This window comes from Vanrija pseudolonga, chromosome 4 (genome assembly GCF_020906515.1).
Source record: "Vanrija pseudolonga chromosome 4, complete sequence".
NCBI lineage: Eukaryota > Fungi > Basidiomycota > Tremellomycetes > Trichosporonales > Trichosporonaceae > Vanrija > Vanrija pseudolonga.
The window spans coordinates 223,084-239,753 of NC_085852.1; the positions used below are offsets into that span (position 1 = coordinate 223,084).

General features: G+C 61.6%; 11 protein-coding genes across 12 annotated transcripts; 8 read left to right on the plus strand and 3 right to left on the minus strand.

Annotated features, from left to right (window-relative positions):
• Window positions 1-96: 96 nt before the first annotated feature.
• On the plus strand, window positions 97-1,122 carry LOC62_04G005328 (uncharacterized protein; the record flags this gene model as incomplete). Its single annotated transcript, XM_062771857.1, has 1 exon — window positions 97-1,122. One exon carries the CDS (start codon window positions 97-99, stop codon window positions 1,120-1,122), a length of 1,026 nt encoding a protein of 341 aa, XP_062627841.1.
• Window positions 1,123-1,535: 413 nt separating this feature from the next.
• LOC62_04G005329 (uncharacterized protein) lies at window positions 1,536-2,657 on the plus strand (the record flags this gene model as incomplete). Its single annotated transcript, XM_062771858.1, has 3 exons — window positions 1,536-2,096; window positions 2,145-2,504; window positions 2,586-2,657. 3 exons carry the CDS (start codon window positions 1,536-1,538, stop codon window positions 2,655-2,657), a joined length of 993 nt encoding a protein of 330 aa, XP_062627842.1.
• On the minus strand, window positions 2,475-5,003 carry LOC62_04G005330 (uncharacterized protein). Its single transcript, XM_062771859.1, has 2 exons — window positions 2,861-5,003; window positions 2,475-2,827 (listed from the first exon to the last, which is right to left on the minus strand). The coding sequence occupies exons 1-2, from the start codon at window positions 3,800-3,802 to the stop codon at window positions 2,768-2,770; spliced, it is 1,002 nt and encodes a 333-aa protein (XP_062627843.1). The 5' UTR covers window positions 3,803-5,003; the 3' UTR covers window positions 2,475-2,767.
• Window positions 5,004-5,157: 154 nt separating this feature from the next.
• LOC62_04G005331 (uncharacterized protein) lies at window positions 5,158-6,492 on the plus strand (the record flags this gene model as incomplete). The annotated part of the gene is made up of 2 exons (XM_062771860.1): window positions 5,158-6,120; window positions 6,159-6,492. 2 exons carry the CDS (start codon window positions 5,158-5,160, stop codon window positions 6,249-6,251), a joined length of 1,056 nt encoding a protein of 351 aa, XP_062627844.1. The 3' UTR covers window positions 6,252-6,492.
• Window positions 6,493-6,626: 134 nt separating this feature from the next.
• LOC62_04G005332 (uncharacterized protein) lies at window positions 6,627-8,827 on the plus strand (the record flags this gene model as incomplete). Of its 2 annotated transcripts, none has more annotated exons than XM_062771862.1 (2): window positions 6,627-7,559; window positions 7,594-8,762. In XM_062771862.1, 2 exons carry the CDS (start codon window positions 6,648-6,650, stop codon window positions 7,654-7,656), a joined length of 975 nt encoding a protein of 324 aa, XP_062627845.1. The 2 variants fall into 2 exon arrangements, with proteins under 2 accessions (XP_062627845.1, XP_062627846.1); XM_062771861.1 differs by lacking the exon at window positions 6,627-7,559 and having other exon boundaries at window positions 7,759-8,687; window positions 8,731-8,827.
• A 170-nt stretch (window positions 8,828-8,997) lies between these two features.
• Window positions 8,998-9,897, plus strand: LOC62_04G005333 (uncharacterized protein; the record flags this gene model as incomplete). The annotated part of the gene is made up of 1 exon (XM_062771863.1): window positions 8,998-9,897. The coding sequence occupies one exon, from the start codon at window positions 8,998-9,000 to the stop codon at window positions 9,895-9,897; it is 900 nt and encodes a 299-aa protein (XP_062627847.1).
• Window positions 9,898-10,115: 218 nt separating this feature from the next.
• LOC62_04G005334 (uncharacterized protein) lies at window positions 10,116-11,072 on the plus strand (the record flags this gene model as incomplete). The annotated part of the gene is made up of 1 exon (XM_062771864.1): window positions 10,116-11,072. One exon carries the CDS (start codon window positions 10,116-10,118, stop codon window positions 11,070-11,072), a length of 957 nt encoding a protein of 318 aa, XP_062627848.1.
• Window positions 11,073-11,315: 243 nt separating this feature from the next.
• LOC62_04G005335 (uncharacterized protein) lies at window positions 11,316-12,263 on the plus strand (the record flags this gene model as incomplete). Its single annotated transcript, XM_062771865.1, has 1 exon — window positions 11,316-12,263. One exon carries the CDS (start codon window positions 11,316-11,318, stop codon window positions 12,261-12,263), a length of 948 nt encoding a protein of 315 aa, XP_062627849.1.
• A 235-nt stretch (window positions 12,264-12,498) lies between these two features.
• On the plus strand, window positions 12,499-13,491 carry LOC62_04G005336 (uncharacterized protein; the record flags this gene model as incomplete). The annotated part of the gene is made up of 2 exons (XM_062771866.1): window positions 12,499-13,276; window positions 13,406-13,491. 2 exons carry the CDS (start codon window positions 12,499-12,501, stop codon window positions 13,489-13,491), a joined length of 864 nt encoding a protein of 287 aa, XP_062627850.1.
• Window positions 13,359-14,562, minus strand: LOC62_04G005337 (uncharacterized protein; the record flags this gene model as incomplete). Its single annotated transcript, XM_062771867.1, has 3 exons — window positions 13,359-14,120; window positions 14,159-14,439; window positions 14,493-14,562. 3 exons carry the CDS (start codon window positions 14,560-14,562, stop codon window positions 13,359-13,361), a joined length of 1,113 nt encoding a protein of 370 aa, XP_062627851.1.
• Window positions 14,563-14,934: 372 nt separating this feature from the next.
• On the minus strand, window positions 14,935-16,118 carry LOC62_04G005338 (uncharacterized protein; the record flags this gene model as incomplete). The annotated part of the gene is made up of 3 exons (XM_062771868.1): window positions 14,935-15,599; window positions 15,736-16,017; window positions 16,055-16,118. 3 exons carry the CDS (start codon window positions 16,116-16,118, stop codon window positions 14,935-14,937), a joined length of 1,011 nt encoding a protein of 336 aa, XP_062627852.1.
• Between the last annotated feature and the right edge of the window lie 552 nt (window positions 16,119-16,670).

Sequence of the window (16,670 nt, forward strand, 5' to 3'; positions counted from 1 at the left end):
CCTGTGGCTGATTTATTTGAGGCACCTGGCCTTGCCGATGACTGACCCTCTTCCACAATGCTCCGCCGTCCCATCTCTTGACCTTTGACACACCCAATGGCCCGCGCGACACTCATACACGATGGCCACCCGCACATCATGGACGCAGTGGTGGCGTACACGACCGACCTGATGACCCTCGTCGCCCTACGCGCAACATGCAGGGGAATGCAAGAACGCGTCGACCCCGTCTTGTTCCGACACGCCGAGCTCCACTCGGCCCCGATGGCCCCAACAAGGTCTGGCGCACCACGGCCCCCAGCCCTGGCCCTGGTGCTGCCCCGTACCTGCACCAGGATCACCACGCGCTCTGAGTTCCCCATGCTCCCGCTCTGCCTCTCCGCAGTGCGGAACCTCGACCTCGTGCCGACGTATGGCGTGTCCGGCTCCCAGGCCCGAGCGCTCACCGCCCTCGACACTCTCCGGCTCGGCCAGGACGCGATCGGGCGTAACCTTGGCCCGCTGGCCCCGCGTACCCTCGTCCTGGCGTACATGTCAGGCAATGACATCCGCTTAGGTCCCTTCGACAACGTCGCCGTCCCCCCCTCCGTCGAGCGCCTGGTCCTCAACCTCTTCCTCAGCGGCGCGTATGACACGGGAGTAATGTGGTCCCTACATCGTCCACAGCTGCTCCTCGACCCCGGGCTACGCGCGCGCGACATCGTGTTCAAGCTGTACTTCCCCTTCTCGCCCGCCCCATTGTTCACTGTGGCCTTGTGGATAATGCTCACCCTCATGCGAGCAGGGCACCACCGGCGTACCGACACGGTGCGGATAACCGTTGTCGGCCTCGACATCCTGCACAGCCCCGAGGCGCACACGGCGGACCTCATCCGTGAGTACAAGGAGGACATCGTCCGAAACCTCCTCCCCATGCACACAGAGGACGCGGAGGCGTTGTTCGACCGCGTGCTCGCGGAAGCACGCTTCGTCTCCCTCGCCGACTGGCGCGGCGAGCTCGGCGACAGGGCGGACATTGAGTGCATCGAGTATGCGCAGATCAGGCTACGCCGCCCTCCATGGGAGGGTCCTCGCCAGGACTACATCAGGCCGTTGTCTGCCCCCTCCTGGGCATACGAGTGACACGCCTCAGCCAGCTTGGAGTTGGCCGAACATTGTGATGATCATGACGGTATCCTGGCACGTTGACTCAGTGCCTGGACCCGACAGAGACAGAGGCGGTGTGTCCTCAACAATGACAACGACTAGAACTCTTACCACCACCACGTCGCCCACAATGCCGCAGAGCCTCATCCACGACGGGCATCCGGACATTGTCAATGCGGTCGTCGATGACACCACCGACCTGGGCACGCTGTGCTGCGTTAGATCCCTGCAGTTTACGTCGAGACATGCATCGCATCCAGCGCAGATCTGTGAAAGCGTCACATGTGAGCCGGTGCCTGACCCGAGGCGAGGCGGTGTGCTCTCGACGACCACGAAGACGTTGACGAAAGCCACAATGACATTGTTGTTGACTCCACATCACCCACACAATGGCGCACACGCTCATCCACGACGGCCATCCAGATATCATAGAGGCGATGGTCCGACACTTGACCGACCTGGACACGCTGCTCGCCCTCCGGCGGACGTGTCGGGCGTTCCGGGCCGGCGTCGATAGCGAGCTGTACGCCCATGTCGAGCTGCACTCCCTCCCGCAGAGCTCACTGGGCGGCGGCCCACCATCTGAGCCTGCGCTCGTGATGACGCTGCCGTCTGAGACACACATCAAGGTCCCACCCTACACGTCGCACACACCCCCCAAGGACGTCTCCAAGGTCCGCGCAAGGTTGGCGTTCCCCGTGTTACCTTTCAACCCGGCCGCAGTGAGATCGCTCGACCTCGTAACAGTACATGGCCTGAGCATGTCCCAAGTTCACGCGTTTACGTCCTTGCATACCCTGCGGACCGACTATGGACTCGACAGTGGGGCGACAGCGTTCCAGCCCCACACGCTCGTGCACACCGTTTGGGTGGAGAACGGGGAGCGCCTCGTCCTTGCGCCGTCTGTCCGCCGTCTGGTGTTACATGTGTCGTTTGTTGGGCCTATATGGGTGGGTGGCGGCGGCCACCACACTGTACCACTGCACCTCGCGCACCAGCCCGAGGACCTGGTGCTGGCGTTTAGCTTCGTGCGCTACCCGACTGAGGAGACCACTTACCCCCAAGTAGCGGCGTGGCTCCTGGGTGCCCTGCTATCGGGGCGCACAACAGCCAAACAAATCACCATCGTCGGCATGGAGGTGCTCCTCGAACGCAATGCCGAGAACTTCGCAACGTGGCTTCGGGACAACAGGGTACTCTTCACCGCAACGCTTGATGGCGACCCACGTGTTGCACTCGCGCTTGTAGACGAGGTGCTGCGCCGGGCACGTTTCATCTCGCGCGCACAATGGCACCAAGAGCTCGGCGGTCGCAGGCTCACAGAAGGCTCCGTGTTGACCCCCAGGCAGGGGCCTTTGGTGAGTTCACGAACCGGCGCGAAACTGAACTCCAGGATGCGGCACGCATTGCATACCAGTCTGTCGAAGCTGTGGCAGCAGATATCGAAAGAGGCAACCAGAATCTGGATGAACCGACAGGCCACGTCTATGGCCCGTCTGGGTGGACGCTAGTCTTGAGGGCGGCCAGTTGTGGATTGTGGCGACGTTGCTGACATTGGTAGCCTACCGTTCGACCTTCGCAATCCGCCGGAGGACATGGCTGCATGCATATCACGAGCATATCACTCTCCAGGCTCGTCGGTCGCAGCGGGTTGCACGCGCAGATTGGTGCTAGTCTCGTCCTACGCGTCAGCCGGATCGCAAAGCCCACTCACATGTCCCCTAAGGTCCATCCACACGCCCTCAATCTCTTGCCGATTCCCAAGCTCGGCCCACCAGTCGTCGAGGGTGACAAGCCGCAGGGCGCGCAGCACGTCGTCGGCGAACTCTTCAACCGATGTCGGGCCGTCCGCTTCCAGTGACCGCGTGATGTACTCCCGCAGCAAGTCCTTTATCGCGTCGAAGTGAGCCGCTGTGCTCGCATCCTCGCCCTCAGGCGGCTCGAACGCGCGCTCCGCCCCGACGAGCGTGACACTGAACACCTCCGCGTCCATATCGCAGTCGAGCACCGTGTTCTGCAGGACCTGGAACAGCCACTCCATTGGGCCGGGCGGCTCGTCGACCTTCCGTGTGGGGCAGAGCACGAAGACGACCTCGCGGACAGACACTACCTGCTCGCTGATCTCGGTACCGTAGTCCCCGTGTCCCTGATACTCGTCGTACTTGAGGTGCGCGATGTACCGTTTCACGCCAGGCGGGAGCTGGCACCATGCCAAGTGCCCAACGGGGAGGGTGACGAAGTCGACCAGGGTATGGGACGGGCGGAAACCGTCGTCCTCGTCTTCTTGGAGGGGACATTGCAGTCTGCGGAGTGTATGAAGTGACGAGTATGCCGTAGCTATAGCCCTCCGTACGCTTAGGGGGAGCACAACGTCAAGCGTCGTGACTGCCTCCGGTGCGAACGGAAGCCGCGGGAGCTCCGACAACACGGGGATCGGGGTGTTGAGAGGTAGCGTTAGGCCCGGGACAGCATGCCGCAGCTCGGGAGCGGTGCGCGTCACGGGGAAGTAGTACAGCTCTGCGTGAGCGAGGAGATACGCGTCAATGCGCGACTTGAAGGCCTTGGATGTCGCGCGCAGTGCCGCGAGAGCCGGGACGCCGGCGTGCGAGATGATCGTGTCGATGAGGGCGGGGTACGCCGTGTGGTCTAGCGACATGGTGCCGTTGGGTGCGAGATCGTATTGAGTCAAAAGACTCTGTGTACGTCGTGTGAGGGATGTTGAGAGAGTCGGAGCAGATGTGGAGTCAAGAAGAGGCGAAGCGAGGTGCCAAGGGGAGTCCACATTGTGGGAGTCCAACGAGGGGCCCCACCGATGACGTCGACGGGCAGGGACGTTGACCCGACACGGCTCCCAAGCCGCTTGGCCAGTCACCCTCGAGCGCGGCCTTGCCGTCGCCGAGTTCGGTCAGCCACTCGGCATAAGATACGGCCCGCAGCCTCTCCCCCAGGTCATCACTGTGATTGTTGACGTTGTACGCGACTTGGCGCAGCGCCATCCTCACCACACAAGCCATCCGGGCGTTCTCGATGTCGCTCACTGTTCGGTGCGGATGAAAGCGAGCCAAGTCCACGATGGTGACGGTGTAGTCTGTGTGCGCTGCCTGGACACGAGACAAGGCGGCGAGCATGAGCCCGCCCTGCCATCTAAAGTCGGGCGTCTCGCACCGGTGGAAGACAAACACGAGCTCGCGCAGAGGGACGGGGTTGGCGCCGAAGTTGATGACGTGGTACGGGTCGTCGCTGACCCAATTGAAATCGCACTGGACATGTACCACCAGCCGCTGGAGGCCTGGTGGGAGGGGTGCCTGGATCTCGTGGTCAGCCGGGAGGGAGAGGTAGAGCACATAGGTCTGGGCCGGGATCGTTGACTCTTGCGGTGGGTGTTGCAAGTTGGCGAGGTGGACGCGGTGCAGGGTGTGCACGGAGGTGAACTCCGCCGCCATATCCTCTGAGACGGTGGGGATCGGGGTGGAGTTGATGATTTTGAACGGCACAATGTCGAGAATCTTGACCGCGCGAGGGGCCCACGGGAGGCGCGTGATCTTCGTCCCAAGGCGGTTCCCGACCGGCTGGACGAGGACGAGGCCATTGGCGCTCATCGTAGACGGCCACAGCTGGACATGGGCGAAGAGAATGGCGTCGACGGGTTTCTGGATAGAGCGGCATGTCGCGCGGAGGGAGACGAGGGACGGGATGGAGGCGAAGGAGAAGATGGTGTCGAAGAGGTGCGGGTAGGAGCGGTGGTCGATAGTGATGCGCGGTTTGCTGCCCGGCCTTGACAGCTCGGCCATTGTACCGAAAACGACAACCACTGTAGTTGTTGAGGTGTGAAGCGCAAAGAGAGAGACAGCGATGTGGATGTTGTTGATGCCAAGAATGCAAGGCGGTGGCCACCCTTTTAAGCGGTGTATACACCCTGGGGCCCCACAATCACCCGTCGATCACGCCCACCCCTGACAAATCGCCCAACATGCTCTCAACCTCGCTCTTATCACCTCGCACATCCCCATTATGCGCCGCGGCGCGCCGGTACTCGACTACAGCGCGCACCCGCACATCATCGAGGACATTGTCTCATACGCCCCGCTATCGGCGCTCATCTCCCTGCGCGCGACGTGCCGTGGCCTCCGACGGCTGGCTGATGCCCGTCTGTTCGCCCATGTCCAGCTACAGCAAGTCGGCACCGGCCGCAGCCAGTCGACCTTCCTCACGCTGCCTGCGCGCACGTCACTCACCCCCGTCTCCGACGTGCCCCGCCTGCCGTGGTCTCTCGGCCACATACGCGCCCTGGATGTCGACACGGCCGTCACGCTACGCGATGGCTCGCACAAGTTCCCGAAGCTGCATACACTGCGGCGTGTCCACAACACCGAGGTGGTCGTGATCCATCTGCACGACTTCGAGGGCGTGCACACCGTGATCGACTGCATCGCCGTCCCGAAGTCGTCGACACGGTATGACGTGTGCTTCACGCTTCCTCGCCACGCGCGCCGGAGCATCCTGCACATCAGCTATCCGAGGCTGAACACGCACTCGCCACGGATATCAATGGCGCCGTACACCTCCCTCGTGGACGACTTCACGTTCGTGTTCTGGCCTCCCGAGGACAAGCTGCCGCACGTGTGGGCGCTCGAATGGCAGTACGACACGATCTACTACGCCGTCGCGTACGCTGGGACCAAGTACGCCGTCACCGTCGTCGGGTGGGAGAAGGTCTCGCCGCGGCTAGCGGACGCGATTGAGCTCGGCGGAGACGTTGACGCCGCGCTCGAGGCTGAGCGCACAGCCGCGAGGGATCACTTCGAGCAGGGCGTCGGGTCGGGTCGGCTCTTGTCCGCGTACCAGCCCGCCGAGATGGCCGACCTCATCTGCAACAACATGCGCGTGCTCACGCTCGAGGACTGGCACCGCGAGCTGGGGGACAGGCGTGAGCTCGAGGGCGAGTTTATACGTCTGCGACAGGGCGACGCGAGGGTGGGTCCCGTGTATGAGCGGATGCTGATGGACGTCAGGCCGGCCGCCGGCGGAGTAGCACCGCGCAGGCGGATATTGGCAAGGCGTGGAGTGCTCGGAAGAGGCAGGCGCAGGATTGTGCGACGCAATAGCGTGCTGCTGTTTCATCTCCCAAGCAACCGTTGCCTCGCAAGCGAGCGAACGAGGAGCATTTCGCGCTCCTGTCCTGGCACAGTCCCCTGTGGGCAACGGGCCCATGGCAGCCTGGCGTCGCCGTGCCAGTTATGGAGACTAAGGCGTACCTGAAGCACAGCACATCGCTCGCAGCGTGCGAGCTTATCATATAGACAGGAGCCCGTACATGAGTCCCGAGAGTGTTGTACATAGGCATGGATTATGCGCGGCGACAGGACAGCTCAGGCATGATGATCGCCTGACTACGGGGCCCCGCTGACCTCAACAACCGCCGAAGCGGTGCTGTCGTACCGCGAACTCGACCTTTGACAACCTCGACTCCACTTCCATCTCATCTCTTCAACCACCTCGCCATGCCAGCGATAATCAACCACGAAGCCTACCCGCACCTCTTCGACGTGATCCTGTCCGCGGCGCCACTGGGCTCGCTGATCCCACTGCGCGCGACGTGCCGCGGCATCCGGGACCGTATCGACGCGCTGCTGTTCGCGCACGTCGAGCTGCACACCTTCCCGGACCCCAACGGGCCACGAGTCCTCGTCATGACCCCGCCTGCGTCGACAGCCCTGGCTACGACGTCCGAGTTCCCGCGCCTGCCGTATGTGCCGAGTGCGGTCCGCACCCTCGACATTGCGATTCGCGACGGGCTCATGGTGCCCGAGACGGACGGCTTCAGCCGCCTCGAGACGATGCGCCCGTTCCACCGCCGCTCTGCCGCTGCGCGGTTCCAGCCCACGACGGTCGTACAGCGCGTCTCGACGACCGAGCTGGCCATGGCTGTCCAGGTGCCCGCTAGCGCGCGCCGCCTCGTCCTGCACGTGCAGTATGACGCCGTGCCGCCGCACCGCAAGAACCGCATCGCGATCGAAGGTTCCGTGACCGACTTTATCCTCGTCTTCTGGCCCGAGAAGGCACACACGGCCGCACGCGTCCCGACCGCGTCGTGGCTCTTCCACTGCCTGCAGAACATCCTTCCCCTAGAGGGGGAGTACAGCGTGACGATCGTCGGCCTGGAACGCGTCTTCGCTGCGGCGCTCGATGCCGCCGACGAGCCAGCAGCGTGGTTCGAGGCCAACCGCGCGCAGATCCGCGCGCACTGCCTCGACCGGTACCCCCGCCTGCGGCAGAGCAAGGCCGGCCTCGCGTTTGTCGATAACGTGTTCGCGCGCACCCGCTGGCTCGAGTACGACGAGTGGAGGGACGAGCTGGGCGACGAGCGGCGCGAGATCGAGGGCACGTGGAGCGTAACGCGTCGTGGACCCATGGTGAGTGTGTATTGCTGTATTGTGCTGATCCCAGGACGCGCGGCGCGAGGCGCAGAAGGCGCGCGCGGCGGCGCACCACGTCAAGGACCTGTGGTAGTACGAGGCGGCGCACCTCGCACCGCTGGCAGGACATATAATGCGACTCTATCCCCAACTTCAACTCCACCACCTCACCAAAACCACCCACCCCACACCGACGATGGACCACACTGCATTTCCCGACAGAATCGACAGGATCCTGGTCTTCGCGCCAGACGACACGCTTCTGCCCTTCCGCGGCACCTCGAAGGCGTACTTTGAGCGATGCAATCGGATGCTCCTGTCTCATGTCGCCCTCACTTGGGTCTCGCGACAGACTCTCAGCGAGGAGCCTGTCATCCAGAGGCACCAGTATAGCACCATCGACCCGGAGGGCGCCTTCATCCTCACCTCGACCACTGCACCGACGCGCCGTCTCCCATTCTTGCCCGAACACGTAAAGATTATCGACCTCATGTCGGATGGCCCTCGTCGGCAGCTTCTCCAGCTGTGCACGCACCTACACACCATCCGCCGGCGCGGCAGCCCAGGCCGCATGGTGGTGTGCCTTCCCTCACCGGCCACGGTTGTCGACTACATTGACCTGCGGGCCACCCCCGGGGAGGCCACGATGCTCGTTGCCCCGCCCGACGGTCCCGCAGAACGCATTGTGCATCTCAATGCGGTTGGCCCCCTGATCCCCGGGGGAAGGATCAGCATTCCATATGGGACAGTACCGAACACATTCCCTGTCGTCGTCACTCTCGTCCTTTGGCCGCCGTGCGGCACAACAGTCTCCGCTATTCCTGACCTGGACGTCAACCTGATTCTCATCATCCTCCGAGCAATCTTCATTATGTGGGATGAAGCGGCGCCTGTCTCTGTCACTGTCGTCGGCATGGAAAACCACCTGCAGTCGGGCGTACCACTGCCCAACGGCGAACAGTTCACGAACAACTTAGTGGACAGATTCGTCGCCAGGACGGGCAAGCACCCCGACTTGTTCACCCTTGTACCACCCCTCAGGGCTGCCCTAGACAGCGGTACGAGGCTCATCACTCGCACGGAGTGGCTGCAGGAGTTGGGTGACAGGAAGGATGTGCTTGCGGAGTGGGTTGAAGTGGAGTGTGGGTCCCTGGATGATCGTCGATAGGCCTGCAAGCAATGCATGGAGCCATGTGTCTGGAGGCGAGTTTGACGCAATTGTCACCCTGGGCGAGCACAACCACTCCGCTCCCGAAGCTGAGTAGCAAAGACGCACGCACCCATGAGCGACCCGTGGGGCGAAGCACGCGGGCGCCGGTGTCAATGGAGTCGCTGCACCGCTTGCTCCCAGTGCGACCTTCGCATAAAGAGGCGACGGCCTGCCTATCCCCTGATTGACATTACTCATCTCATCATGACCACCCAAACACTCTCCATGGCAGTCGTCGCCAGTCCGCCAGTGACAATAGACCCCACCGCCTTCCCAACAATCCTGGACACGATCATCGCCCACAGCTGCGCAAGCACCCTCTTGGCCCTCCGTGCAACCTCAAAAGCCTTCCTCGAACGGTGTAATCCCCGCCTCGTTGGGCACATCATCCTGCCTCATCGTGAACACGGTGCGGAGTGGGACGGCGACGGGCAGTGCCAGGATGCCGATGTCTTCCCCCGGCCCTCCCCCTTCCCCCGCTTGCCGATGCTCCTTGGCTACGTGCGCATAATGGACCAACTGTCGCTGGTAGACCATCCAGAGGACTTGGACGGACAACTCACCGGCCTCGAGACGCTACGGCGCATGGACGGCGCTTGGAGTGCCCCGCAGTTCAACCCCTCGTTGACCGTGGTCGACTTTGTCAACTTGGTCCCCGAGGACCCCGTCTGGCGAGATGAGATAAACATTAGCATTCCCACGGGGCCTCGGCGCGCGGTCCTGCATCTGCGCTACGACGCCCGCGACGCGTCGCAGATGGGCCGCTTCGTGGCACTCTTCGACTCTGGCAATGTGCGCGATTTCGTGTTCGTGCTGTGGCCGATCAACGTCCACCCCTCAGGCGGTGGCGAGATGCGGTTCTTGTTCGGCACGATCGCCCAGGTTCTCAGCGACTGGCGGGAGACGGAGGCGCGCAGTATCACTCTCGTCGGGATAGGGATGTGCGCTGGTGCGCCGACGGACACCGAGTCGCTCTGGGACGCCGTGGAGCCCTTCTTGACACAGACCGATAGGGATGCTGGTGGGCATCGGCGGCATGCTGTCCGGTTCGTCGCGCATCAGGAGTGGTGGGATGAGCTTGGGGGAAGGCGGGAGATCGAGAGGGTGGGGCCTGCATGGGCGTGATACTGCACCACAGCTCAAGAGTGTGCACGCGCACCGTGCATCTGGAGGACTCGACCCGCTGTACTGTGCTATGTACATGGTGTTGAACGATGTTACTGAGGTCCTTGTATGGCCACTTCGGTGGTTGAGGGAAGACGATCTGCGCCGCGCCCCCAGTCGCCTGAGCGTATAAATGCCGCACCGTCACTCAACCTACTTTCAACATCACTCTACCCACCATGACCACCCAACCAACCACCGTGGTCTCTCCACCCACCCCAGCCCCTCCCACAACCCCCACAGTGACGCTCAACCACACCGCGTACCCGTACATCATCGACACGATCGTCGCCAACTGCTCGTTTGACGCGCTCCTCGCCCTCAGGAGAACATCCAAGACCTTCCTCGCACGCTGCAACGCAATTCTCCTCGACCACGCTAAATTCAACACTCGCGACGGTCCCTCCTTCCCCAGTGGTCATGATGACGAGCTCAACATGTTGCTATCGGCTCGGTTTCCAGGACGGCGCGTGCCGCCCGCCCCCCAGTACATTCGTACTCTCGACTTGGTGGGTCACGGCCTGATCTGGCTCACCACTCCGGTGGGCTTTACAAAACTCGAAACCCTCCGCCGCATGCAAGGCGCATGGAGAACGGATGGCTTCTCTCCCTCAACGGCGGTTGTCGACTTCCTCGACTTCTCGACCATGCCCCACTTCTGCCGTCACATTCACATACCTGCGGGGCCGATCCGTTCAGTCATCCACTTTCGGTACAACCTCAACTTCCTCCGCCAGAAATACGTATTCCCGACGGTGAAAAACAACGGTACGGTGGAGGACGTCACCATTGTCCTCTGGCCCACTCAAGCGTCGGCCCAGCCCAAGGGATTCCTCGTCTCCCTCATCCTCAGCCTGGTCAAGGGCTGGGACATGACGGCGGTGAAGGGAGCGATAACGCTCGTGGGCATGGACAGAGAGGATGGTGGCGGAATGGCCGCAGCGAACCTATGGGATATGGTCGAGCAGGTCTCCAGCCACCCGAGGTTCTCTACCATGACTGGTGGTCACTTGGTTTCCGACGCCAACCGCCCTACCACGAGGTTCCTTACGCGTGAAGAGTGGTGGACCGAGTTGGGTGACAGGAAGGCTGTTGAGGGCGAATGGCCGACAACGACAGCCTGGGCCGCCGTGTAGATCGAAGCGCTCCGCCCGATAGCTGGCTCCTAAGTATGTATGTACGCAGTTCGAAGGATAGCAGTCAAGGCGCTGCTGATGCATGACAGATGTGTGTGGTGCAAGCCCTGGCGCACACACCATGCACACACCAGAGGAGGGCGGTCATCCAACGACGCCCCTTCTTGTCCCCAGTCGGCTGGCTGGCTGCACTACAAATTCCCTCCCACAACGCAATCCACTCTCAACACCACTCATCCCACCATGTCGACCACAACTCCTGCCGTCACCATAGACCACACCGGCTACCCAAACATCATCGACAAGATCGTCAACCACAGCGACGCCGACGCGCTGCTCGCGCTGCGCGGCACGTCCCAGGCTTTCCGCGCGCGCTGCGACCGCCTTCTGTTCCACCACGCCGTCATCGACCTCTCCGACGAGGACAAGCGCAGACCACCACGCACCGCAGACGACGCCCGCAATTATCGCGGCACTGACGACCGCGTCGCCAAGTCAGTCAAGTCTCGTTCGTGCAGCGGCGTCCTACCCCCACTCTACAGGAAGGTGCGCATCCTCGACCATGTCACCGAGCACCACCCCCCACTGCCAGTGGCGAGGCGCTTCACACAGATACACACTCTCCGCCGCACCAACCGCGCATGGGCGCTCATGGGGCCTGCAATGTTCTACCCTTCCGACGTCGTCGTCGACTTTATCGATGTGGCCACCGACCTCGTTGGCTACATGTACCGCTCCGTCATCAAGATTCCACTCAAGACCGAGCGCCGCGTCATGCACTTCCACTATGACCCCGCGGTCGACATTGAAAGGCGTATCGGTATTGAGGTCTACAACGAGGTCGCCGGCGCGTGCGACTTCACCTTTGTTCTCTGGGCAGAGAGTGTCCCCGACGCCCCACCTGCCTTTCTCAGCATGGCACTGAGGTCGGCCGTGTTGACGGCCGGAGACCGGTTGAACGACACTCTGCACCCAACCCTGACCATCACGGTCGTCCTCCAACATGGTCTCGATCCTGCCGATATGGACAGGTGGTTCCAGCGCATGATGCAGCCCCGTCCATACGAGTACCACGTCCGCGATCAGAAAGCCTTACGCAATGCGATGAGGTTCATCACGATCGACGAGTGGTGGGCGGAGCTCGGGGAGGCCAAGGACGTCGAGGGCGTGTGGCCTCAGGCCTTGGCTTGATAGCCGCGTCATGTCGTGGCTCTAGTATCGACAAACAGGCGGCTAGAAGATGGGAGCACCCGGTGAAGTGTGGCTGCAGTGACAACTGGTCGACTTCGGGCAGTAAAGCGAGAAACGGACTCTATTTATGGCGCAATGATTTGTATTTAAGCCGATGGACGATTACAACCCTCCCAATACCGGTCTAATAGATCTCGATAGCAGTGTAGCCCTCGCCATTTCACAATCGCCCACAATGTCAGTCACACTCGACCACACGTCCTACCCAGCCATCATGGACCTCATCGTCGCCCAAGCGTCTCCCAGCACGCTCATCACCCTCCGCGCGACATGCAGAGACATGAATGCGCGGATCAGGCGTCTTATGGTCGACGCGGTGCTCCACCGCCCGACGCCAGGCGGAAACCTCGCCCTCCACACCCGACACGACGGACGCCAGCTGCCCTTCCTCCCCGCGTACGTGCGCACGCTGGAATTAGCGCACGACGTCGACATTGGCGCCTTCACGGGCCTGCACACCTTGTGTCGGAGCGGCGGGTTCACGACCGGCACGCACCCAGCGCACAGTGTCGTCGACTTCCTCGACGTCGGTGTGTTCGCATCGCAGTCTGCCATGCGCACGCGCGTCCACACGCACCGCTGTGTCATGCACTTCCGATACGACCCAACCAGCACGGATGACCTGTGTCTCCGCGTCATGGTCCAGCACGAGGGCGTACGCGAGTGGGTGTTTGTCCTGCAGCCCTCGACGACCGCAACGCCAGAGTGGCCGCCGGCCTTCCTCCTCTCGACACTCGCAACCGCTCTCTGGGACTGGGACGGAGAGAAGCCAGTGTCGCTCACTGTTGTTGGGGGTCACTGGTCGACGGGGAAGGAGCTCTGGGCCGACATGGTGCATGGCTTCACGCTCGGCCGGGGGGAACGACCGGTTTTCATTCGGCGTCCGGAGCTGGTGTTTTCGGCTATTGGCGCCACGAGGCTGCTCACTTTCGATGCTTGGTTGGAGGAACTGGGTGAGCGGGGGGACGTTGAGGCGGCATGGCCTGAGATGAGAGTCGCGAAGGTTCCATGAAGACCAATACATCCATACTCCTTCTACGAGCGGTACAACACCGACCCGCACCAGTCTGACATAAGCGTAGGGTTTGCCATTAGCTCGCTCGCCCTCCGGCTCATGTGCCCATGGAAGACGCCTTTCGGCTTCGCTGCAAATTCCAAGAGACGCTGAGCATGGGTGGGAGGGAGAGTTCCTTGTGGCGCGCAGTACCTGAGGATATTGGCCTTGATTTCGTTTGGCATGTCGGCCAGTCCGACGCGTGGACGCACCGCCGTTGTCGGCGGGTATCTGGCAATGCGCGCCAGCACACGAGCCTGCACGATCGTGCGGACGATGGCGCGGAACAGGCACTTTTCGCGCCGGTAGTTTGCTGTTGTCTTCCGCTCGATCAGTGCCTCCGGACTACCTGGCACGACTCTGCCCTCCACGTCTTTGAGTTGGACATCGATCAGGCTCGTGTTGCCCTTCATCGCTGCAGCGATCGGCGCCCGGTCACCCGTGTAATCGAAGATCTGCAGCGTGCGTAGGGCGGGAAGGTGAGGCGAAGCGATTATGCGGACGACGAGGTCTGTCGAGTTGGTGGCGACTCGCAGGGACGTCAAGTGATGCACGCGGTTGGTGGTAGTGAGCCTGTCTAGGAAGGCGGCAAGGAAACGATCGCACGCCTCGGAGGCCTGTGTATGGCCTCCAGTGTGAGTGGCCCTACTTAAATGTTTGATGATGGCACTCTCGACATGGAGCTGCAAATGCTGGAGATTGGAGGCGGCGAGGGCCCTGCCGAGCACCTCGGCCCGCGCGAACTGGCGTCAGCGAGCGAGTCAATACACAGTGTACCCACCTGGATGTCATGGTCCCACATGCTCAGAGTGCGGAGGGACGGCTTGAGCGCCGAGTACCGCAGTGCCTGGAGCAGCGTCCCGTCCGACAGGGGGCAGTGGGTGAACTCCATATCGACGAAATCGCACGCGGCGCCGACGTCGCACATGCGGCGGAGGAGGGCCTCGACGGCCTTGTCGGTCGACTCGTGTGGCTGCTCATAGTGGCCGTGGATCATCATGACGCAGGAGCTGGGCTTTTCCCACTGGACGTCCCATGCTAACCTCCGGAGATTGGCATCGACTGTTGGTGGTTAGCGCGGCCAGGGGTACTCCTTAGGGTAGGTGTGCACGAACTCATCTGGCTCAGGATGTGTGGAGCGGTGGGTTCGCGGTCCCATTTGGGGTGGAAGTAGAATGGCGCCATGAGGGCGTGGATGAAGGGTTGGTGGATGGACGGAAATCGCCACTTTGTGAGTCCCAGGCTTTATAGCTATTTACGGCGCATTGGACGAGGTCGATACAGACGGCAACAGCACCGCAATACCACGGCGTCCTGCGCCCTTACAATCGGAAATATGAGCAGCAACAGACACAATAAAACCCGGGAAGATAGAAGCGGTGAGACGTCGCTGAGGGACAATACATAGTGGAGTTCTGGCCGACATGTGGCAGATCGTCGTATTGTGGGCGGGGACAACACCAAAAGGAACCTTGGCACAGCTAAATCAGCCCTGATGCGAAAAATCTATTGACACCTGATAACATCGAAAAGTTGCATAGCCGTTCATTCTATCCCCTACTCGGTCGACGCTTCCTCTGCCGCCTCCTCCTTGTAACGCAGCACCGACAGACACCAGTCCGCCTGGCGGTGAGGGAGCGGACCGTGTGCGTCAGGCTTGCCACTCATGCGCCCTTCGAACACTCCGCTCTTCTGCTTGGCGAACTTGAGAAGGCGAAAAGCGTAATCCGTCTTGAGGGGTCCAGCTGGAACGCAGTGCTTCAAGATGGAGACCTTGATCTCGGCTGGAATGTTGGCGAGGTTGGTCAGACTGCCTGCCTCCGACGACCGAGCCAGAGTTGATCGCGCGAGGATGCAGGCTGGTCCCATCGCCCAGTAGCGGGCCTTCTCCTGCTGATTGTTGTTGTCGACCTTGCGCCACATGCGCGCTTCATCGGCATCCGGGGCAGTCGGCCTTCCGTCCCAGTCGAGCACGAGCTGGACAAGCGACGTGTTTCGCTGCATCGCGGCAGCAATGGGCCGACGGTCCCCCTCAAACCCGGGCACGTTGAGGATGCGCAGGTACGGAAGCTGGGGTGAGGTGAGGAGGCGCACGATTAGCCCAGGCGAATCGGTCGCGATATGTAGCTCCCGGAGGGGGTGAACGCGCTGCTGGGCGGCAAGCGTGGTGATAAACATGTTGAGGAAGAGGTCACACGCAACCGAAGGAGTCATCACTCCTGCTGGCGAAGGCCCACAATTGGGAGAGGGACGCTTCTGGAGCTGGAAAACACGGAGATCCGAGGATGCGAGCAACTCGGCGAGCTCGACCGCGTTCGGGAACTACCGTCAGCTGTAAAAACAAGGAGACAAACGTACCCTCATAACGCGGGAGGAGGCGCAGCGTCGTGCAGTCGCGGCTGATACGGCAGTATCGCAGCGCCTGCGCAAGCGTGAGGTGGGAGACGTCGCAGTTCCTTATGATGATTGCGTGGAAATTGGCGCCACAGTCGTCTTCGCACAGGCGGCGGAGGATTTGCTCCAGGGCGCCGTCGCCAAAGTGGAACAACGGCCACGACATGCTGGAACAAGTGAGGGTAAACATGAACGGCCCGGTGTGCTTTGCCACCCGAACCTTGAGGCTGGCCTGCATGGCGCCGGCTGCGGGTCAGATGGGGCTCGTAGACGGGGCACTTACCCGCTCCTGGGGTGTTCCGCGCCACTGTGAAATCCGTGTCTTGTAGAGGGTCGAATGCAAACATTTGTGGGTGGCAGTAGGAGGGGAAGTTGTGAATTGACGGATTGCGTCTGGGCATGATAGATATGCAGCTTGGGAGGGGTTCCTCAGCTTTCCATCAAACACAGCTTTTGGAGCAAGTGGCATTTGATCAACCGGCGGGAGTCAAACAAGCCAGGACGTCAACATGTTTGGATGCGCACCTGTTGCGACCAAGTGATGTGGATTGATGCCACATGGACGAATGGCGTGAGGGCCATCACACTCGCAGTGTTTAACTCAGCTGTGGGGTATTGTCTTCAGGATAGGAGGCGGTGAGCAGAGTGGCATCTCGTGGCAGATCGTCGTATTGAGCCACGAACAACAACCTGCCATCCGACATGAGAAACGTTTTGTCTGGAACAAGACTAAACCGCCTATACAGTACGGCGATGGGAAAATAGGAACAAAGATGAGCTGCACAACCGCCAATCCCCCCCCCCCGACTCGGGCGGCACCTCATGTACGGTCTCTCCCTTGTAGGAAGGCACTGCCAGTCCGACAGTCGGTGAAGTAACCCTCTTCGTCTGGCGTAACG